The 24,166-nt window shown below is 41.2% G+C and overlaps 1 protein-coding gene across 8 annotated transcripts in view; it reads left to right on the forward strand.

The window, feature by feature from the left end:
• The window catches only part of SMARCD3 (SWI/SNF related BAF chromatin remodeling complex subunit D3), a 90,336-nt gene extending 67,864 nt beyond the window's left edge, over positions 1-22,472 (forward strand). For all 8 annotated transcript variants that reach the window (XM_072330181.1, XM_072330176.1, XM_072330180.1 and 5 more), the window contains 4 exons: positions 1,832-1,967; positions 9,208-9,330; positions 10,692-10,793; positions 10,892-22,472. In XM_072330181.1, the coding sequence (XP_072186282.1) occupies positions 1,832-1,967; positions 9,208-9,330; positions 10,692-10,793; positions 10,892-10,945 (415 nt within the window). In that variant the 3' untranslated portion in view covers positions 10,946-22,472. The remainder of the gene's footprint in view (positions 1-1,831; positions 1,968-9,207; positions 9,331-10,691; positions 10,794-10,891) is intronic.
• The last annotated feature ends 1,694 nt before the right edge of the window (positions 22,473-24,166 follow it).

Below are 24,166 nucleotides of genomic sequence, written 5' to 3' on the forward strand. Positions count from 1 at the left end.
AGGACAAGGGAGGTAATCCTTCCTCTCTACACAGACCTGGTGATGCCTCATCTGGAGTACTTTGTCCTATTCCCAGCTCCCCAGCACATCTAGCAAAGAGCCACATATGTGATGAAGGGTCTGGAACAAATCTGCTAGGAGGAAACACTGAGGAATCATCTGATTATCTGATTAATATTTATAAATAACTTAAGTGTGGGAGCCAAGGACACATGGCCAACCTCTTTTCAGTGATCTGTGGGGAGAAGACGAGGGGAAGTGGCCATAAACTGGAGCACAGGAAGTTCCACATCAATATGTGAAGGGGTGACAGAGCACTGGAACAGGCTGCCCAGGGAGGTTGTGGGTTTTCCTTCTCTGGAGATATCCAAGAACTGCTTGGACACCTGCCTGTGCAGCCTGCTCTAGGGGGTCTGCTTTGCATTGGGGCTGGACTAGATGATCTCTGGAGGTCCCTTCCAGACCCTACAATTGTGTGATTATTGGTGATTCATCTTCCAATCTGCACTTGTTTGGCATTCCTCCATCCCAGATGCAGAAACCAGTATTTGTCCTTACTGAATTTAATTCAATTAACAATTGCTCAATTATCCAATCTATTTAGATCCCTCTGCAAGGTTTCTTGTCCCACAAAGGAGTCAACAGCACCTCCCAGTTTTGTATTCTCACCAGAATTCCTGAGGATGCATTCAACTCCTGATCAGAATCACTGATGAATGTGTTGAACAAGACTGACTTTAGAGTTGAGTCCTAGGGAACACTGCTAGTGACTGATTGCCAGCCAGACATAGACACACATTACTACGACACTTTGAACTCTTGCATTCAGCTACTTCATCAGCCAATGTGACCCTATTCAGGTAATGGTTAGAAAATTTGTTCAGAAGGATTTTGTGAGGGACCATATCAAAGACCTTAATAAAATCCAATAGGATTTCAACCTCTGTCTTCCCTTAACCCACTGAGCGAGTGATGTGATTGTAGAAGGAGATCACATTACTGAGACAGGCTTTTCCCACTGTGAATTCACCTTGACTATGCCCAATAACATCTTTGTTCTTTAATACCCTTTGATAGTACCCAGGAAACTATATATTTTTATTCATGTACTGAGATTAGATTTAGTTTATGTTAGTTTTCTAGGTCTTCTCTCTTGACTTTCTTGTAGGTCACTATAAGATTATATTCCAGAAAGCAGAAATTTCCACAGCATCCCATGACCTTCAGTAAATTGTTGATAGAGGTCCAGTTATAATATGTGCTAACTCTTTCAGTGCTTGGAGATGAATCCCATCAGGCCCCTTAGACTTCAGAACATTTAACTTTTGCAACTCACAGTTTCAGTGACTTCAAGTGGAAAGTCACTGCTCCCCCAGTCACGGTCCTCCACCTCAGTTGTTAGCATTGGAATTGATAACCAATGTCATTAAGTGCTCACATCCAAAATGGTAGTGTATGGTTCTGCTTACCCCAGACAGATGCAGTGGAACAGAAACAATATTAAAATGCTATTTACAACTGGAAATTACTTTGTAGGCCAGAGTTATAACTGTTCTCAGAAAATGTTAGACAACTTAATGAAGACTGAGCATTAGTAGCTGTAAAGTTGATAGTTTGGACAAAACCTCAGGCTCAAAAGTCTAAATTCAAACTGATGAAAGATAAAACAATATGCTAGGATATATACACACACATATATAGGTAACCAGTTTTTAAACTCTTCTTACAGCATCTGCAACAGTCCTTTGCAGAAAATATAATCTGGTCTGGATAGGTATTTACTCTGATTCATTGCAGCAGTTCTTACGGTATTCTATTATCCTCTCTGTAGTGTTGACCCCAATGATCAGAAGAAGACGGCTTGTTATGACATAGATGTAGAAGTTGAAGACCCATTAAAGGGACAGATGAGTAGTTTTCTTCTCTCAACAGCTAACCAACAGGAGATTACAGCATTGGACAACAAGGTACTGGTTCAGGAGTAAAGTATCACATGGTATATATATATATTGTGTATCTTCCATGTGGCTTTGGTGCTACACATCAAAGAAAGTAATATGAGAAAGGGATTTCTCATTTGGATGTGCTTTCGAAGGTTGAGTAAGTCACATGCAATGGAAATACAGTGAAGTGAGTGGAGTTTGATGTTAGGATTTGATTCAGGGCCTGATATCATTGTCAGAGTGATAGAAGCAGAGTTTCACAGGCAGTGTAATGAATCCCCTGGCAGGTGGCATGAGGTGTGGGCCACTCTACATGCTGTAGAATTTCAGAACCTTCTGAACTATTTAGCAGATCTGTTGTGTTCTGTGGGAAACTAACATGGCTTGTTTACAGCTCAGAACACTTTAGAGCACATGAGGTGGATCAATTATGGTCTTCCAAGGTGTGTGTTAAGGGAATTAGGCTGGATCTAAATGGCTGAGAGAGGCAAAGCAGCCACAGCTCCTTTACTGCAGATCCAACCAGCAACAGGGCTGAGCATGTATTCTCAGTGCACACAGATGCATGTGCATCCATGTACACTTCAAGTACACATATTTACGGAGAAAAAATTAGAAAGAAAAATACTCAGTCACCATTGTTAAAGATAATAAAAAGTGTCTTTACAAATATATTAGCAGCAAGAAGAGGACCAAGGAGAATCTTCATCCTTCATTGGATGTGGCAGGGAACATTATCACTGAGGATGAGGAAATAAATGGCTGAGGTTCTCAGTGCCTTCTTTACTTATTTTTTGCCGAGCTGCTTTCTATCATTTATCAGCAGTTCTGGTCAACCAGGAAGGTCTTGCTAATGTGATGCCCATTTACAAGAAGGGTCATAAGGAGGATCTGGGGAACTACAGGCCTGTCAGCCTGATCTCAGTGCCAGGTAAGGTTATGGAGTAGATCATCTTGAGGGAGATCACATGGCATGTGTGGGACAACCAGGGGATCAGGCCTAACCAGCATGGGTTCATGAAAGGCAGGTCCTGCTTGACGATCTTCATCTCCTTCTATGACTAGGTGACCCCCCTGATGAATGAGGAAAAGGCTCTTGGTGTAGTCTAACCTAGAGTTCAGTAAAGCCTTTCACTCTGTCTCTGTTGTGGTTTAACCTGGCATACAGATAAATGTCACACAGCCTTTTGCTCACACTCCCTCCCCTCTCAGTAGGATGGGGAGAGAAAATTGGGGAAAAAAAAAAAAAAAAAAAGTAGAACTGATAGGTTGAGATACGGGGGCAGAAAGGGAAGAGAGAAATAACAGTAATGATAATAATTGAATAATTTCATATATCTCTATACACAAAACAAGTGATGCACACACAAATAACTTGCCACCTGCTGACTGATGCTCAGCTGGTCTCCCCCAGCCAACTCTTCTCAGCTTTATCATTTTCTTACATGATGTCATATGGTATTTTTAAACTGAGACAGGGGAGATTTAGGTTAGATATCAGGAGGATGTTTTTCACCCAGAGGGTGGTGATGCACTGGAACAAGTTGTCCAAGGAAGCTGTATCCACAGCCCCATCCCTGGAGGCATTCAAGGCCAGGCTGGATGTGACTCTGGGCAGCCTGGTTTGGTGGTTGATGACCCTGCACATATGAGGGGTTGGAACAAGCATTGTGGTCCTTTGCAACCTGGCCATTCTATGATTTTATGATTATGATTCTATGAATATCTCTTTGGCTAGTTTAGATCAGCTGTCCTGGTTTTGTTCTCTCCCAGCTACTTGTGTTCCCCAGCCTCCTTGCTGGCAGAGCAGTAAGAGAAGATGAAAAACTGAAGTGTCCTTGGCTCTGTACAGTGCTGCTCAGCAACAACTCGAAACATCAGTGTATTATCAACACTGTTGTTCTCCTGAAGCCAAAACACAGCATCATACCAGTCACTATGAAGAAAATCAACTCTTTACTAGCTGAAACCAAGAAATTCTCCTGCAGTATTCTGCTGGATAAGCTGGCAGCCTGTGGCTTGGACAGATACACTTTTTGCTGGGTAAAGAACTGGCTGGATTGCCAGGCTCAGAGAGTGTTGGTGAATGGAGTTAAATCCAGCTGGCAACTGGTAACAAAGGTGTTCCCCAGACATCTGTATTGGGGCCCATCCTGTTTAATATATTTATTGATGGCCTGGATGAATACATTGAGTACATCTTCAGTAAGTCTGCAGGTGACAACAAGTTCAAAGGAACTGTCAATTTGCATGAGGCTAGGAAGGCCCTACAAAGGAATGATTATATGCTGGATCAGTGGACTGAGGCCAAGGAGATGAAGTTCAGAAAGACCCAGTGTTAGGTCCTTCAGTTTAGTCACAACAACCCTGTACATCGTTGCAAGCTTGGAGCACAGTGGCTGGAAAACCGTACAGAGAAAAGTGACATGGGGGTGCTGGTTGACAGCCAGCTGAACGCAAGCTAACAGTGTGCCCAGGTGTCCAAGAAGGCCTATGGCATCCTGGCTTGTATCAGAAATAGTGCAGTCAGCAGGAGTAGGGAGGTGATGATCTCTCTGTTCTCAGCACTGGTGAGGCTGTACCTTGATACTATGTTTACACACAATCACCGGATCGTAGGGGTTGGAAGGGACCTGAAGAGACCATTGAATCCAACCCTCCTGCTGTAGCAGGTACACCTCACAGGTAGGTATTCCGATGAGTCTTGAATATCTGCATGGATGGAGACTCCACAACCACTATGTTCCATTTATCCATCACCCTTATCTTAAAGAAGATCTGTTTGTTAATACTGAACTTTCCAAGTTTTAGGCCATTACTTCTTGTCCTTTTGCTACACACCATGGAGAAGAGCCTGGACTCATCCATTTGCCTCCCTCTTTCCTTTACAAATTGATAAACATTAATCAGATCCCCTCTCAGTCTTCTTTTCCCCAAACCGAACAGCCCCAGGTCACTCAGCTTTTCTGCATAGGGGAGATGCTCCAGGCCCTTTATCATCCTTGTGGTTCTCTGCTGGACTCCTTCTAGGAGATTTCTGTCTTTCTTGAACTGGATAGCCCAGAACTGGGCACAGTAGTCTAAATGTGGCCTCACCAGGGCAGAGTAGAGGGGAGGGATCGCCTTCCTCAACCTGCTGGCCATATTTTCTTTAATGCACCCCAGGATCCCATTGGCCTTCTTGGCCACAAGAGCACACTGCTGGCTCATGGCCAATGTGTCGTCCACCAGGACCCTCAGGTCCTTCTCTGCAGAGCTCCTCTCCAGCAGGTCATCCCCTAACCTGTGCTGATGCATGTAGTTATTCCTCCCCAAGTGTCAGACTCTATACTTAATTTTGTTAAACCTCATCAGGTTCTTTCCTGCCCAACTCTCCAGTCTGTCCAGCTCTTGCTGAACAGTACCACAGCCTTGAGGTCTGTCAGCCAGTCCTCCCGGTGTTGTATCATCAGCAAATCTGCTGAGAGTGCACTCTATCCCTTCATCCAGGTCATTGATGAAGATGTTGAGTAAGATTGGACCCAGCACTGACCCTGAGGAACACTGCTAGTTACAGACCTACAACCAGACTCTGCACTGCTGATGACAACCTCCTGAGCTGCGCCAGTCAGCCAGTTCTTGATTCACATCAGTGTCCGCTCAACTATCCCACATATTCTAAATTTCATAACAAGGATGTTGTGAGAGATGCTGTCAAATGCCTTGCTGAAGTCAAAGTAGACAACATCCACTGCTCTCCCCCCATCTACCTAGCCAGTGATGAGATCATAGAAGACTATCAGGTTGGTCAAGAATGATTTCTCTTTGGTGAATCAATGTTGACTACTCCTGATAAAATTCTTCTCTTCCAATTGCTTGGAGGTGGCATCCAGAACAGGTTGTTCCATCACCTCTCCAGGGACAGAGGTGAGGCTGACTGGCCTGTTGTTTCCTGGATCCTTCTTCTTGCTCTCTTTGAAGGTGTGATGTTTGGAGTGATGTTGGCTATCCTTCAGTCTTCAGGCACCTCTCCCATTAGCAAAGACCTTTCAAAGATGATAAAGAGTGGTTTAGCAATCACTTCTGGTTAGTTTTGAACCCCTCACTGCAAGAAAGACACTGAGGCCTTAGAGCACATTCAAAGAAGGGCAACAAAGCTGGTGGAGGATCTGAAATACAGATCTTATGAAGAGTGGCTGAGGTTGGGGAGACCTCATTGCTCTCTCCAACTCTAGAAAGGAGGTTGGAGTGAGGCAGGGATAGGCCTCTGCTCCGAGGTAATAGCAAAAGGATGATAAGTGATGACCTCAAGGTTTGCCAGAGGAGGTCCTGGTTGGATATTCTCTGAAAGAGTGGTCAAGCATTGGAACAGGCTGCTTGAGGAGGTGGTGGAGTCACTGTCCCTGAAAGTGTTCAAGAACCATGGAGACGTGGCACTTGGGGACATCGTTAGTGGGTATGGTGGGGATGGGTTGGGGTTGGAATTGAAGATTTATGCTGATAAGAAAGAGAATCATAGAATTACCCAGGTTGGAAAAGACCTCGAAGATCATCAAGTCCAACCACAGCCTAACCATAGTACCCTAGCTCTAACAACCCTCTGCTAAATCATATCTCTGAACACCACATGAGAAGGAGGCAAAGAGCTGAGTTAATGCTTGGATAGGTTGAAGGAAGCAGAGTATGGACAGAGATGAGTGAACCAAAGACTTTAGGAACAGCTGGGCTGGTAACACTGACACAACTTCCAAGTGAATTGACCAGGGTGCTTATATTTTCATAGAATCATAGAATCACAAGGTTGGAAAGGACCAAGATCATCCAGTCCAACCATCCTCCCACTACCATTACTACTACAAGCCACTAAACCATATTTTGTAGCTCCTCATCCAGACACATCTTGAACACTGCACTCCACTTTTTTCTGTGGAGGAAAAAGAAAAAAAAAAAAGCTAAAATGTTGGGACTGTCTGGGTAAATAGATATTCTGCATTACATTTTGTTTTTGAACATTATTAAATCTCTTACACTGGATACACATGGTGCAACTGATCAGAAAGCAAATGTCTGCTTTTGGATGAGATGAATTATTCTGTAGTCTCTTCTGTGTGACTGTACTGTCATGATCTCTTTTGACTGTAGAGAGAACTTAAAAATGCAGAAATATTTATAAGTCCAGATATAGTTGTTCTGCCCTAGGTAATTTTCCAGAATGAGTGCCTCCTATTAAATTTGCAGATAATAAACTCGGAATTCCTGCTCAGCATTGCTCTTTTTTAGTGTATTCAAGAATCATATAAGCTGTTTGACTATAAATTTTTATTGAGATGTCATGAAGTTTTGCTAAATTTTTAAGTAGGAAAGCTAAGAAAATCCCATATTTCAGATGTGTGCTGTATATGCACGATTGGAGAACAGCTTGCTGCACTGATAGCAACATTAGAAAATGAATGGCAGAAAGATCACTTGGAACTGTTTGGCAGAATTGTATCCTGTATTATTAGATGAGAATTATGCACAAGCACAGCAGTTAGAGCTGGCTATCAGGTACATGCATAAATCATAGAATTCTGGGTTGAAAAGGACCATAATGTTAATCTAGATTCAACCCCTGTGCTATGTGCAGGGTCACCAACCACCAGACCAGGCTGCCCAGAGCCACTAAATGGATGATTTGGCTTGGTAAGAGATAAATAAAAGTGGCTTTTCAGAGCAAGGGAAGAGAAGGTGTGATATAATGGAACAGAGATTGTGTCACATATCCCTGCACATTTTCTGTTGATTTCTAACCACATGCAACTGTTGCCTACATACTGTTTTAAAGGTGGTTTGAACACCAGCAGTCCCATGGATTCTGGTAAAAGATCATTTTCAGCAGAGCAGCTGCTTAGACAGTTAGTTCCCAACCCGGAGGATTATTGTTTCCAGTGCAGCTCCCCCTTTTTGACATCTTTACTGCCTTTTATTGAGCATTTGCTATGGCAGAGCACAAGCTGTGATTAGTGTAGCTACTGAGGTCACCTCTGGGTAGGCAGACTTTGACTTCTGTATTTCTGTTTGTACCATTTGTTGCTGTACTGCCACAGAGTTGTCTAAAGGGAACTTGTTGCATGTCAATGAGAGATTTTCCTCTATCGTGGCTACATCATTTTCCCAAATGAGGAATATTTTAAGTTGAAAGCAGCTCTCTTCTGTTAACATACTTTGCAGTTGTGCCTACACTAGAGGACTCAGTGGCATAGTTATATGAGAGGACAAGTATGTTCCTCCCTCTGTGCCTGACCACATTAGCTGTTTTGGTAAATAGATTTATACAGGAAATTTAAAGAGATGAATTACAATTTCAGGCTAGAATTTTGGTGGAAAAAGGTAACAGAATGTTTCTGTTTGTACACGTGCTAATAATTCCTTAGCTATCATCATAATTGATATTGTTATACATGATAATTATACATCCTTGACTCTTCATTGGAGACTTCATTCTTCCCTGCTGGTTATTGTTCATTTGTTTCATCATAATCTTGAGAATAGGACTAATTTTCTATAAAACATTCATACTCCCAATTTCTCATTGTTCACATTCCTTTTTGCAGCCATAATGACATCAATAGGCTTTCTCACCAGAAAAACTCTAGAAGTCATGGCTGTTCTGTAAGTTTATTTAACATAGAATCATAGAATCACAAAGTTGGAAAGGACCTATAAGATCATCTAGTCCAACCATCCTCCCTTTACCATACCTACAGAAAACCCCTAAACCATATCTCTTAGCTCCCTGTGTCTAACATGGACTTGATTAGACAATCACTAGCACAAAATTTGAGCATCTCAAAAAATTACTGAAGGTATAATGATGATTAACCTGAGAAATAACTGCTTTCTTGCATTAGACAAACATACAGCATTGCATTGTTCAAAAACATATAGTACCTTAACTGAAAAATCTGACTTGGTGAAAAGACTGCTTATACACAAGAAATCACAAGAAATCCGAGCAAGACTTGGATCTTCAGTATTGTATATATGTGCCATCCAGCAGTTCAATACAGGAAGTGAAGAATATGCGTGTATTGCAGAAATACACGTGAAATCAAGATGTAAATTCAAGATGAGGGTTAACTCCTACTTTGAAGGAAAAATTCAGTGGGATCTTTCATGGGTCTTTGGTGTACAACTGTCACCTTTACATGTTACAAGGACCACAAAGATACTAATGAGGCTGGCCTCAGGACTGTGGAAGCATGGGAGGAATTAAGTAACAACTAGCTTATTTTTTTCCTGTTAGATTCATGAGACAATCGAATCCATAAATCAGCTAAAAATACAACGTGATTTCATGCTGAGTTTCTCCAAAGATCCCAAAGGATACATCCAAGACCTTCTCCGGTCCCAAAGCAGGGATCTTAAGGTGAGCTATGATTTGAAGAGTGGGACAAGAGTATAAGAACTATAGTTAAATGTGTATAACATGTATGGCTAAAATGTCCAGGATAGAAAATTGGTAGAAAAGAAGACAGACAAGTGTAACACTGCTATCCTAGAGCAAAAAGTATGCAGGGAAGACCAGTTAGGCTGTATTACACTTCCAGAATAGGGGCTAGGTGAATTTGTGATTAGAAAGTAAAATGGAGATGCAAAGATACATTGATGTACTTGTAAGGTGGAATAATACAAAAGATGGTAATAATGCAAGAAGGATGGTGATAGATATCCAAAAGGTTATATATAGGAAAGACTCACCAATATGGATGCCTACAGTCTAGCTGGAAAAATGCTGAGGCTGGCTATCCAATCTCCATGGAGGAGCAGTCTCAAAGAGATGCTGCCTTAGTGGTGGTCAGCCCTTAAATGAAGTCTAGGAGATGTGGAGTCAACCTCCACCCCTTCTGAATTACCCTCACCTGTGCTCCCACAGCTGACCCAACACTTGCCTCAGCTGAGTAATCAGAGGTTCAGGCTGTGATCACCAGTTTCCCATACAGTACTCAATAAAATTAAAGGTATATGAAACTTAATAGGAGGATTCTGTAGCACAATAACACAATTTGAGTGCTTTGTTATTTTTCATAATTAAATCTTATTTAAGAAATAGCAGATTAAATATCATCTGCCTTTGAGCTAAGCATTTAAATTTCCAAGATATGGAATGTAAGGAAGTTCAGGTATTTGCCAGCAAAATAAGAGTTTGTTTCTCACAAAGTTTCACACTTTGTATCTTTAAGTCAGACACCTCAAAACCATTATATCAATAAAGCTGTGAAATTATTTTAATGAATTGTCCTTCAAATATAAACATCTACTTTGTTAATCAACAATCTTCCAAAGATCTATTGTTAATATTCTGATTATTATTTATATTCAAGAGAGGAGTAGGTATCTAAAAGAATGTTCAAGTATACCTTCAGCTTGAAGAGCTTATGAACTAAGGTGTTGCGGAGCTTCTGTAGCAGCATACATAGAGCATTTGTTCAGTGTTCTCCCTGCTGTTAAAACATAAGAGATCTATAGCACTTAGCTTGGGCAGCTGAATTACTCCTTAGCTCTGGAGCAGAGGTTAGGAGCTGTTCACAATTTGCATATTACTGTCATGTACTGTCGGTAACCACACATGCCATTCATGCCATTCATTTTCCATTTGCCTTGGGCTTAGAGGTCAGTCTGGAATATTTTTAACCTAGCAGTGCAGATAAATTTTGATCCCAGGTAAATCTAATATTTCTCTACATGGTAAAGTAGCTGTAGTGAAAAGTATTTTTATTTTTGTCACAGGTGATGACTGATGTAGTTGGAAATCCAGAAGAAGAACGCAGAGCTGAATTTTATCATGAGCCATGGTCTCAAGAGGCTGTGAGCAGATATTTCTACTGCAAGGTATGATGGAGTTAGCCACACTAATAACTCACAAGTGAATCTTCTTGTCGCTGAACAATTGAATCTGCCGAACTGTACAGTTTTTCTTTTTCTTTCAGATTCAGCAGCGCCGACAGGAACTGGAACAGTCTCTGGGAGTGCGCAACACATAAGTATTGCTCAAAACATCACATTGGCATCATGACCACAGAACAAGTGGACTTCCCAGTGTTACTTAGCTCACTGTTACACATGGACCTTCTTCCTGACTGGATGGGAATGTACCATCAACAAACCAGTCAGAACACCAGCTTTAGAGTGACCCTTGAAAACAGCGCCCATGGGAGGTGTCTCAAATCATTCCAGGCCATAGATAGCAGAAGATTGCCATGCTTTATACAGGTGTCAGTGCTAAAGAAGATTAAAGATTAATTCATCAACTTGTGTCATTGAGTTCTAGTGGAAAGTTCAGACACTACGCAGCAAATCCTTATGGGCTATGCATAGAATCATGGATAGTATTGATGGGGGAGGTTGAGCTGAGTGTTATAAAAGACTACAGATTTAGAGAAATAAAGGTAATGCTCATCCTGTGCTACCTAAGAGTTTCAAATAGTAACTTCTCTGGAACTAGACAAGATAGCCCTGATAGTTATGGAATGCTTTATATTTCTGAATAGAACGTTCATTATAGTGCAAGGAGCCACCATGCCATGTAAAATAATAAACTAGGGGAGTTTTCATTCCTGAAATGAAAAGCTCCTCTGGAAGAATACATTTGGGACATTTATTTTTCAAACTGTAACACTCTCTCCTGCCCCTGCAATGAAAGGCAAACAGATTTATATATCCCATGAGTATGATCAATGTGCTATACTGAGAGGAAGAATTTTTTTTTTCCAGAATGAAAGCCTCTTAAGCATTTTCATGTATCGGTGGGTTAGTAAAGCAGAAGCTGAAGCAAGAAATAAGGCAATCTGAGAAAATGCAAATAACTTAATGGTGCTTTGCTGATACCTGCCTTGAACACAGCAGATATTAACAATAAGCCTATAGGTAAAATAGGATATAGGTTAAATATTTCTTTCTTTGTGTGCCACTGGAGATCAAGACTGTAAAGAAATTCTCTAATTGTAAAGTTGGTTCAGAATCCAAGAAGCTTAACTTCATGTAATGTGGCAGTTTTCTCAGTCTTAACAGAGTCCCTGGACTGGTCTTCTTCAATCATAGGTAAACTGCCTTTTCCTTATGGATCATTCATTTACCCCATTCACTCTATGTGTTGGTTACATAGGATGCTGTTGAATTATGAAGCACTATCAGCCTTAGATACCCCTTGGAAACAACCTTCTTTGCAAATACATGACAAATTCAGACAATGGGAATTATACCATATTGACTTGGAAGCAGAGGCATCTTCATTAAATCCTTCCGCCATCCTGCTTTTTGTAGTGCATATATTAGTTTGTCGTTAATGAACCAACATGTTTTCTAGTCCAAAAAGCAGCTGCCAAAGTGTAACTGGGTCCTGGTGATGTAGCACGCAAAATCCTCTTCTAGACTGCTCATCTCCATCTCCTTTCTTTCACTTTCTTGGGATGAAAGTTCACATGTGGTAAGGAATGGAGGCAGCTCTTATAAGTATTTAGTTTTGCTACAGTAAAGTCCTTTTTTTGCTGTCTTTGCCAATTTCTTTCTTATTTGAATGTAAAAGTTTCTCCTGCCCAGTCACAGAAAACATAAGTCTTCCCTCCCACTGCTTTGTTGAATACATCTGCATACATGTTACCAGTGCTATAGCTTTCACTCTGTCCATTGTGTTTAGAGGTGTCTCAGAAAATTTATGCTTGATTACAGTCATTTGTTGGCAGTACCACTGTGTAAAAATATTAGTGTGAGAAAAAGCACAGCTGTATCTCTTATGGCTTTTTAAAATTATTTTGTTTTGTTTTATTTCATTTTAGTTAAAACCCCCTTTTTACACTAAAACCTGAAATCCTGCAGTCTTAAACTGAGTCTAGCTGGGGGCTGAGAGGTTGCCGGACAGTTAATGACTTTAAATCTTATTTGCTGTAGGACTCTGTTAATTGCACTACAAGCAAAAATTATGAAGGAAAACAGTGGGGATCATCTGCTACTGTGCTTCCATATTTGTTCTACTGCTGTGTCAGTTGTGTGCATGCTGTCCAGTGTATAAATTCTTTTCTGTATGTGGTAAACAGAGCAGCTACATTCAGGGGATGCATTTGATCTCCAGGAATTATAAATTCAGAAGAACATAAGCGGGCATGTGAGAAGGGCATGAAGCTGGGATAGATGCCATCTGCCAGGGGCTTTTGTTTTTGAGCACATTGCCATCTGAGTGGCAAATATTTCTTCAGAGAAATTCCAGTTCCATGCCACAGCTGGCAAAATAACCAAGTCTAATCTACTTGTAGAATCTCTCTTTGGAATTAATTAATTGGATGGGTTTTCAGAGCAAATTAATATAAGTAATGTGTTACTACTGCCAAGTGGAGTCAGAACAGCACCACTGGAAGTTGAAGCTGTGTTAAGTACCAGTGCCATAATGAAGTGTGTGTGTGAGCATGCATGTGCATGCTTGTGCATGAGTCAGCCGCTGTACATGGCAATCCAAAATCCAAATTCTTATATTCTACTGTGCGTGTTCCTTCTGCACATAAAAAGACTGCTCACCAATGATGAGTCTTAGGAATAGTTGTCAGGTGTCTTCCTTTTGGTTGAAATGCATCTGAGACTTTGATACTTTTCTACTGAGCTCAGAAGCAGTTTGGGCCTTTGTCATTCATCCCAGGGGTGTAGCCAGGGGCTTGGTTTTTGGAATAATGTGACATTATATTTGAGGAGAAGCAGTGGAACAGTTCTAGTAGGAACTGGAGCAAATGTAGCTTAGGCATGTGAAAATGAAAGTTAATGGTACTGAGCAGGCACGCAATTGCAGCAGATTTTGAATAATAGATTTATCTTAGTCTCAAGAAGATCGTATTTCGAAAGGGTGATCAGGCACTGGAATGCACTGCCCAGGGAGGTGGTGGAGTCGCCGACCATGGGGGTGTTCAAGAAATGTTTGGATGTTGTGTTGAGGGATATGATTTAGCTGGGAAGTATTGGTGATGGTTGGACTGGATGATCTTCTAGGTCTTTTCCAACCTTGATAATTCTGTGATTCTGTGATTTTGTAATTTTTTGGCTGAAAAAAAAGGTAAGAAAATTTTTAAGTTTCTTTGGTTTCTACCACAGTACTATACAAGTATGTGCATACCGCAAAAATAAATAGAACAAACAAATAAAATCTGTACACAGAAGTAGTTGATTTATAGGTGATAATATAGATTGTTAGAAATTATAGCACAAAATTAGGACAGAGTTAAAACAATCTCTGGAATGCAATAAAAGGGAAATATATCTTGAAGCTGAAATGTTGGCATAAGAGCTAAAGGAAAAACAAATGTTTGATTGTGGAAGAAAAATACCAGGGTAGAGAGAATACCACAATTGTAAAAGATAGGAAAAAATGGGAGCAGAGTGCCAATGAAGTGCCATTAAGACATAGCACAGGATAATGTGCAGAGTACTGCTGGAAATAGCACAGCTGATGTGGTTTTGTATATTTTGTGTGCATATGAATATGTATACATGTAGAGGTCAGGTGTGAGTGTCATTCTCAACTGGTATATAATTTGCAAAATGGGCATGCAGGGCACAGCCTTGTGCTCTGCATATCACTTTGGAGACTCGTCAAAACTTTTCCCACTATTATCAACAGGGATTTAGCTGTTCCACTTACCAGCACTGGTTGTTCTAGCACATGCATGGCTTCAGTTGACAGCTTTTTATATCACACTGTATAGAATTTATTCTGCCAAAGCTGGTGAAAGTATTAGTATTATACGTTACAAATCCACATTTTTTCTAAAACAGTAGTGAGGTGTTGGTTTGTTTGTTTGTTTTTTTTTTTTCCTGTCTGTGTTGAGAACCATTTTTATGGCAGCACAAAGAGATGAAGGGGAAACAAAAGCTCTCTTTATTTTCCTGAAGAAATAGGTCTCCTTTCTGTAACTGCTCTGTTGTTTAATAGGATGTATCTGATCTACCAGATCCTGTATGATTAACTCCTTTTCAGATCTCATCGAAGAAAAGTACTCCATTTAAAAAATACAGCTGTGAGTTTGTGAGTGAGAAAATATATTCATAAAGGGAGATGGAAGAGAGACTCCATCAATTCTGTAGCCACCGTATCTTCACTGTATGATGATGAGCGAGTGGTAGAAAATCTTTTAACAATAAATGCTTTGTTTTTTTGTAACTCTTTCACTTACCTTATGCCTCTTAACAAAGAAAACTCCTTTGCAAACTTCCTTTGTATAAAAGTAGTGCTGTAGGAGCTTTTTCATACGTTTCCTCTATAGAAAATTTTATCTAAGGACTAGGAAGAGATCACTTTCTGTGTGAAACTGCTCAGAGACCTGGATATTACTGAGCAATGTGGGGCCATTTACCCCAGTCCATGGGGAAGAAACAATGCGTGAGGTGATGATCTCAGGCTCTGCTAAAAGGGCTAACTCAGTATAATAGGTTTCTTTCTGCTCCTGATAAAAGACTCTAACATTCTCAAGTTTTCAGACTTCTGCTTACTTGTATGTACACACACACAAAGAGGGCGTACAAACACAGGCTTTTAATTGGACTTGACAACAGTGAGAATTGTTACTCTTAAGGTCTTTCTTATGTATACGTACGAATCTGATGATCTGTTGCCAGCTGCAAGATGTCAACGTGTCAATGAGAAATCCTTAATATTGGAGAAATCTGTCTTTCGTGCTTGGTCCTTTGATGTATACTTTGCTATTGCTATTAGTTACAATCAGTGAACAAAAATTTACAGCTGGACCTAGAACTTGGAAGCTGAGAGGAGATTGGAATAAGCTGTGCCAACAGCCAGGCTTCCTCTATACAAACATTAGAAATACTTGACAAGATGAACAAGCTTCAATTCACCAGCTCAATGAAGGAGGTTTTGTTTCGGGGTTAAAGTGTCAGAGCCCAGAAGACTGTCAAGAAAGAACAACAGAAAGAAGTGGAGTGCATGGAGAGCAGAAAGAAGAAAAAAGGTGAAAGAGGAAAGGAAGGCCTAGAATTATTTTAGCAAATCAGTGAAATTGGAGGCAGAAGTAGCAACTTTAATTTGAAAAAAAAGCAAACAGGATGTATTTAAAAATAAATAAATAAATAAATAAAAAGTCTATATGGACACGAAATAGAGAAGTTCTACCTGGAAGGTTATCTAGGAAATCTCAGCAGATGAGAAAAAAATTAATTTTGATTTTGAAAAGAATATGTCTACATGCTTCCTAATGGAGGGAAAAGCAAGTAGCAATAATAGCAGTCGTATCTTGTGGTAATAACAAGTCCCATGCATCTTACCCCTTTCATCTTGGAACAGCAAAAGACATGCTGTTTTTCCAGGTATCTGAGAGGAGAAATGCGCATTTACTGTTTAATTTCCTGTCAGTTCTTCACTTTCTCAGAGGAAAAAGCCATTGGTGAGTACAATGCAAAGAATGTAGATAAATTCAGAAAGAGATTAGGATGATCATAGGTAGCTCTCTTTGCAATGGGAGCTGGAAGGTAGAAGTTACACAGATTTAAATAGAGTCAATCTGTTATAAAAACTGTGGTGGGGTTCAGCTCAAGCTTAAGACACAGTCAAGGGAGAGCTAATCAGAGCAGCCAAGTTTTAGATCATGAGACAGTTGAGCAGTTGAACGTAACTACTTCAGGTTAAGGTACTTGGCTGTCCAGACTCCACTGACCAGGCTGCAAGCTTACCCGGTTCATGTATGTCTGCAACTTTTCTTTTTTGTCTTTTTAAGCAGAGACTTATGCTATATGCCTTCTAAAATTCGAGACTGATCATTACCCACTATTTTGATCTTCCCTCCCCCAGCACAGCGTACTTGTCACTGTCATTATTGTACTGATAGGTCTTCATGACTCACCAGCCTCAAATGTATCTTTGACCTCCACATCCTGTCCTTGGGCCCAGGGGCTCAATACAGACTCAGGCCTGGTCATTTGGTCTCTGTACAGGTTATATTGCTGGTGTGACTGTTTCCTACTTGGCTATAATTATACTTTGCTCTGGGGCCTGTTGTTTTTGTATGCTAGACTGACTTTGATATTTGACTTTAAATGCGCCTCACAACCTTGAGTCTTTCTGACAAGCTGGACTCTGAGCATGACTACCACCTTCCAGTCTGCATTGCTTGTCTTGTTCACATACTGCTGGGCTGGATCTTGGTTGGGGAGCCTCTTCCCTGTCAGGCACGTTGTCACATTCTGTTGCTGGCTGCCTGTCCTTAGGTAGCAGCCACCTCTTACTGCTACCTGACAGCCACTGTGTATATATCCTCCTGTCTTACGTGTGCTGTGTCATTTGCAGGCATATTTTTCCCCCCATGCATTTCATATGTCACTATAGTTTTTAAATAGTATTCTCCCTTTCCATATGTCTGTCACGGATACAGGTAAATCTAGGCAATACCTATTCTACCTGGACGCTGTCTTTATCACCCACCATTTCAAACACTCTACTGAACTTTGGAACACTATTCAGCTCCCTCCATGCATTTATGCTGTTTCTGTTGATCTTGCCTAGTCAGTTTTTTTTGTTTTTTTTCTTTTTTCTTTTCCCTTCTGTGCAGATGCTTAGCCTTTAGTCATAACTTCACCTGGGACAGCATGAAGCGATTCGATACTTTCCTACTTTACTTCTGTAATCTCGAATTAAGCGACTTTTTATAAGCGGGACAAGAAGTGATAGTGGGAAGGAAGTGGTGAAGCAAACGTGCATCTGATAATTCCTTGAAAAACAATTTCCTATATTCTCTGCAAGGCAGGTTCCAGAATGAGATAAAAATGGACAAGGATCACTGCAGAGATGGATATTTTGTGCCTAAGATAAAGGGATAAGAAGTTAAATTTAGGAAAATAGTTGGGATTAGGAGTTGGACTAGGGCTTGAGTTAAGCTTTATATTAGGAGTTAAGTTTAGTTAAGAATTCATATTAAAGATAAGAGTCAGAGTTTATTTAGGATTTGAATTGAGAAGGCAAGGAATAGCTTTTTGGAAGCCCAAGGTATCAAAAAAGGTACATGGCAGACACTGTGCCAATGTTGTCATCACTCCCCGTGTCACACCAAGTTATTTTTGATGCTAGCAGTTCCTGAGCATCCTGTCCGTGGAAATGCAGTAGAGAGTGCAGCCTTGTGGCACAGACAAAGGCTTTCATTATAGGGTGGCTAATGCTGCCATGTGGGCAAAGATGGATGATTGTGAGGGAGTAGACCTCCTGTCCGTGTTGTCAGTCAGAGTTGTGCCTTATTACATGCTCATTACCTTCCCCTACAGGATAACTACAACTGAGTGTAGTAAGGGGCAGCCCAGGAGCTTTTGTGGTTTTATTCCTCCTCAGACATCTTTCTATCCATGTCCTTCTCTCCACGGTCACCATAAAATCAGAAGTGGAAAAACCCAGTGTTGGTAAAGTCTGCTACTGAAGGACCATGGGAAAATTTTGCCTCCTGCTCAGTTCCCAAGTGAGGGGATGCCAGGTATCTTCTGGCCCAAGACAGCATGCACTAGCCAAATAGTAGTCCAAGACTCCTGTGGACCGCCAGCAGGAAGAACAGAAGCTTGCTATCAGTGGACGGTCCACAGAGGGCAAAAGATGGCCAATCGGAATGGCTGGTATTCTATCAGTCCCAGTGGTAAGACTGGTCTAGCCCTGTAAACCTGTCTTTCTCTTCTCTTTTTTCTTCAGTATCACTTTTTTTTACCTTTTTCCCTCTCACAATCCCGCTTCCTGTCACAGTTTTTCCTCCAGTGTTGGCCTCATTCCCGTCCCTCTGTTCCTATCCCTGTTCCTATCCTGCCCTTTAATATTCTCAGTCCTGTTCACTGCACCATGGATTATTTCTTTCTGCCTCTGACCCACTGTCAAGAGTTTACAGGCTGGTTCGGCATGGATCCTTGACTACTGGGGCAGGGGAACCCAAAGGCCCACGCCTCCAAAGGGAAAAGGGAGATGGGCCTAGAAACGAAACAGCAGCAACAATTTGAGGATAAACAAACAGATTTACTAAATAAGATATCAGAATGCAAGATAGCACATGATAATACAATATAATACAATATAATACAATACAATTAGAATTAAAGCTAATAAATTAAATGAGAGAGAATGTCCAAAATCCAAAGGCTTTACTCTCATGGTGAGACAAGATGACTGAGGGAGCTCACATGCTGCCAAAAGCAAAAGGGAAAAGGTGTGGGGGGGGGGAGGCCAGTGGACTACATGATGTTATGATGTGGAATACCGATAACCAAAAATCATACAGCCATGACACTCACCGGCTATCCATTTTCCATTTCTTTTCTCTCTGCTTCTGACCCACACTCTTTTCCATATCTCTTTCCACGCTCTTTTCCATAGCCTTTTTTTTTTTTTTTTTTTTTTTTTCCTCTTCTGCTCTGCAGCTCGTAGCTGCAGGAGGTGACTGCTCTCCATGAGCTGGATTAAAGAAGGCTAATCCAGGACTGAGTGCTGCAGTGCCCCAGAGGACGGCAAAGCATATGGGCAGTGTCCCTCCTGGGATTACATGCATGAGTTAATGCAGAGTTGCATTTCTGCCTGCACTACTGGTTGTGTTTGTAGTCCTTTTGCACTGAGTGAGCAGCAGTCTTTTGTATCAAGTTTTTATAGCAAAATTTTGGTAAGAGGGTGCTGCAGGAGTGGTCCTTATAATGGATTCAGAAGCTGCCCCATGCTAGGTAAGAGTCAGTTCCAGGCAACTCTGAAAGGGACCTGCAGGGCTTAAATGACAAGTGATGCCAGTCACACCTCCAGGAAAGTGTACTGAAGAAGGGAAGGAAGTACTGCATATCAGCAGCTGGGAAAGAGAAGTGAGAAAATGTGGGGAGAAACAACATGATGAAGAAGAAGGGGAAAGAGGTGCCCCAGGCACCAGAGCAGAAGGTCCCTTGCAGTGTGTAGAGAGGTGAATGGTGGAACAGGCCATCTCTCTGCAGAGCAGAGCAGATCTCCGTGCTGCAAGCCTGTGGAGAAGACCATGGTGCAGCCAATGGAGAGCCTCCACAGGAACAGACTCTGGACTAGAACATCAGCCCTTGGAGAGGATCCCTTGGAGCAGGAGGTTTGGTGGAAGCTGCCCACTGTGGGGAAATCCACGCTGAAGCTCCATGGTAGACACCCATACTGAAGCAGTTCTTGAAGAACTGCAGTCTGTGGGAAGGATGGCAACCAATGGGAGAGACCCCACACAGGATTAGGTAAAGAGAGTGAAGAGGAAGGAGTACCACAGAACAGCCATTATGGACTGATTGCAACATATGTTCCCCATTTCCCTGTGCAGCATTGGAGGGATGAAGTAGGAAAAGGTAAATGGGGCTCATTGTTTTCAGTTTCCCTCTGGTCATTCCTACTCTAGTCTGTTATTATTAATAAATAAATTTTATTATCTCCCTGATCTGACTCTGATTTGACTCTGTAATTGGTAAGTAATTTTCCTGTCCTCATCTCAATCATTGAGACTTTTTCCATCATATTTTCTATCCCTGTCTTTTTGGGGAGAGAAAGCAGTATGGTAGTGCTTAGCCTATCCCTCAGTGTGAAACCACTGCACACTGTGTCCAGGGGCACAGGATCCATACTGGGGTCTGTGTGTATGGAGGGAACAATGCTGTGAAGTGGTGGCCCTGTGTATCTGAAGGAGTGCAGCTGTGGGCTGGGGCTGGAGGAGCCCCTGCTGCAGCAGTGAGGATACTGATGAGGATGGACTACATCCCTGGGTAAGGGGCTTGCCCCTGATGCTGGGCTGTGGTGCTGGTGGAGCCTGCTTCCTGCTCCATTTTTTTCTTCTCTTCTGTGTCAGTGCTGCATCCCATCTCTGCTTTATCCCTTCTCCCTTCTCTTTATCCAGAGCTGCTCACCTCTCTTACATACTGCCTGATCAAACCCTTTGTCAGCTTTTTGGCATGCTTTTTCTATTTTCCCACTGCCTGTCCCAGTCTCTCTCAGTTCTCCCTCTTTCTGCCTATCTATTGTTTCCTGTCTGCTTTTTTCCTTCTTTTTCAACTTACACCCATTTTTGTCTCTTGCTGCTGCTGCTAGCTGCTGTTCTTCTCCATTTTCTGTTGCATGTCTATCTCTTTGTCTGTATGGCCCACTAACCCGTCTCTGGTTTTAGCTCTCCCTCCTCTGTCCCATTCCTCCTGATGCCAAGAACATTTGTAGATTAACCTTACACTCCAAGGAGTTGTGTCAAGCAGGTATTCCTTTATTGCAGCACTGGGTATATATGGGATATCTGCCCAATATATGCAATTCATGTGCATATTACATTTATTGGTTGTGCTCATACGTACACATATTTTTCCCCAGAATTTCATGCATATGCCAAATATTTTCTCAAACTCATTAATGTTTTCTTAGAACTAATTAACATAAGACCCCTCCCCGTAAACAAACCTATATCAGTACCATTCAGTCACTCTGTTTTTTAAAATCTAATTTTTTTGTATGTGTCGTTGATGTTTTGTTGTTCTTTGTTGTTATTTTTGAATTCCTCTGTCTTGGTCCTGCAGCCCATCTCTGCTTTTTATTCCCCCGTCCCTCTGTCCTGCTGCTCCTTATCACTGTCTCTTTCCTTTTCCCTCTGTTTTGCCTGTCATCTTCCTCTCTCTTGCTCTGCCTCTGTCCTGTCTCCTGTCCCTGCTTTATTCTGATCCCCTTTCTGCCCTAGTGACCATCCCTATTCCCTATTTTCTTCTCTTTCTATTCATCCTGCCCATCAATAAACAATAACATCCTCTCCAGGTATCAGGAAAAAGTGCAAATATGTGGAGAACCAAGTATTTTCTGTAATTTGTCTTGAAAGTGATCCCACAAGGTGAAGTGCAAACACAGGGTGACACATACTCAGCCACAGTGTATGTGTGCTGCTCATAAAATGTACAGAAGAAAAAAACATGCAAAGCATGTGGAAGGTTTGACTGCTAGACCAATGGGGTCCCTTCCCACTCAGGACATTCTGTGATTCTGTGGTGGTCCTTTATTTCTCTTTTTCCTGACCAATGTAGGAAAAATGCCTTATTTCCAAATAGTGGAGTTATTTAATAAACTCTTTAATAATCTCTTTTTCACTTTTTCCTGTTTTGGCAGAGTTTTTCTTTCTGTGTATTTTTACTCATTATGTCTTTATCCAGGAGAAAACAGTGTTACACATAACATTTATTATTTAGAACAGATGTCATAACTGTATATTTTAAAATGATTTCCATCCTGTTCAGCTTGTCATAGTGAGATCTGAAATGTAGGAGGAAATTCCTGTGATATTTTCCTACAGGAAAGACCAGGTTCCTGGTATGCTGCCTCATTTTCTAAATCATGTTCCTTTAATACTCTCTAATGTGTGTGCATTTATTTTCCTACCACTATCTTCATGTGTAACCTGGGAGATCTGACATTATTGTTCTGTGACATATCAGCATATTAAAACCATTCTCTTTATATTGATAAAATTTCTATTGTCTGAATAGAGACTGTGGAATTTGGCTGGACATTTGTTGGTCACTGTTGAAATAAATATTGTAGAATATGGTTGTGCCGAGCAAGCCTGCATTGTTGGCTTTAATTTTGCAGTACTGAAATTAGTCACAGCCCTTCTCAGATTTACAAGAGGCTTTCGTTCAATCCCATGCTGCTGAACAAAATTTCTATGCCAACAGTTATGTTTTGTTAAATATTGAATTTAAAACTGCTTTTAATTAATTATAAAGTTAAGTAAGATATGCACAGCTTATAGATAATTAGCTATGTAGAGAGTGATGGCTCAGTATATAAAAAAAAATAATCTTATAGTAGCATTCCTTTACAAATAGTGAGGATCCCAATTGATGCCTTCCTTGAGACCAGGGCAGGAGCAAACTGGATGTAATGTTTGTTAAAGCAGAAGGAACTTTTGTTTAACAAAGTTGGAGGTGACAGGAAGCTGACCTTTGGGAAAGTAAAGTTAGTGAATACTTGGTTTCATCACTGTTATTCTTATTTTGTTGGTTTTACACATTTGATGTAAAGTACTTGCTAAGATGTTGTAGGCTTAGGAGATCAGACTAGATGTTTTGTGCCTTTGCTTTACAGTCTGTAAATCTGTGGCCCATCCACACTCATTTGCTTACAGACAAATACTGTTGCCCAGTGAACACTTAAATTATTTTGTTTCTTCCCAAAGCATTCTAAAAGGTAGTCTACATGAGAACAAGTACAGAAAAACAAAGCAGCTTTGCAAAGCAGCTAAAAAAACCAACAGGTAGTCTATACCACAGACAAGGTGGATCTCAAATTGTGCAATGTCTTCTTTTTTCAGGTAGCTGTGGAGCTTTCCTGGAATATGCAGGTGCTTCAGATGAAACAAATGGTAGTTGGTACTTGAAACAAGTACATGGTTTTGCAGCTCAAGAAGCCTTTTTGCTGGCTTGCTCATGTTGCACTGTAATATGGGGGAAGCAGAAGGTTTCATGATGGTCTCTTGGAGTGATGAGATTGCTAACTTCCCTCCAAAGACTAAGTGCCTGTGGCTGTGCCATGGCTGCAGGTCATGACTATGACAGGACTGGTCAAGCTTTGGGCTCCTCCTTTTCTATCACTTCCTCTCAAGCTTCCATGGAGAGTCTTGCAGACAGTGTGCATACAGGTCTGTGTCCCAGGCAGCCTTTGGGTACATATTAAAATATATTTTATGTATATACAATCATGCAGTAAGTCTATATACATATATTAGTTGTGTGTGTAACATATAGACTTATTCAACTGAGGCAATTCCGCCTAAATTTCTACAGGGCATCTTGGGACTATAGGAATAGAATGTATCTAAAGAAGACAGAAAAAATAAATAGAGGTCTCAACCTTATTTCAGACTCAGAGGATAAGATTTAAACATCTTGAATAAATGAGTTCTACAGAGAAAGGTCGCAAAAGTCCATAAACAAATGAAATGCTATAGATAGTGTTAGAAGAAAATTACTAATAAGAATGGGAAGGGTCATGTTCAGACTAGAAAAGAAGGGAATGAGAAGAGATCTCATCACATCCTATAGCTTCCTGAGAAGGGGGAGTAGAGGGGCAGGCACTGACCTCTCTCCAGCAAACAATATAGAACCCGAAGGAACAGCATGCAGCTGTGACAGGGAAGATTCAGGCTGTATATCAGGAAAAGGTTCTTCACCGAGAGGGTGGTCAGGCACTGAAACAGCCTCTGCAGGGCAGTGGTGATGGCACCAAGCTTGTTGCAGTT

The sequence above is a fragment of the Excalfactoria chinensis genome, chromosome 2, assembly GCF_039878825.1.
Source record: "Excalfactoria chinensis isolate bCotChi1 chromosome 2, bCotChi1.hap2, whole genome shotgun sequence".
In the NCBI taxonomy this organism is placed as follows: domain Eukaryota; kingdom Metazoa; phylum Chordata; class Aves; order Galliformes; family Phasianidae; genus Excalfactoria; species Excalfactoria chinensis.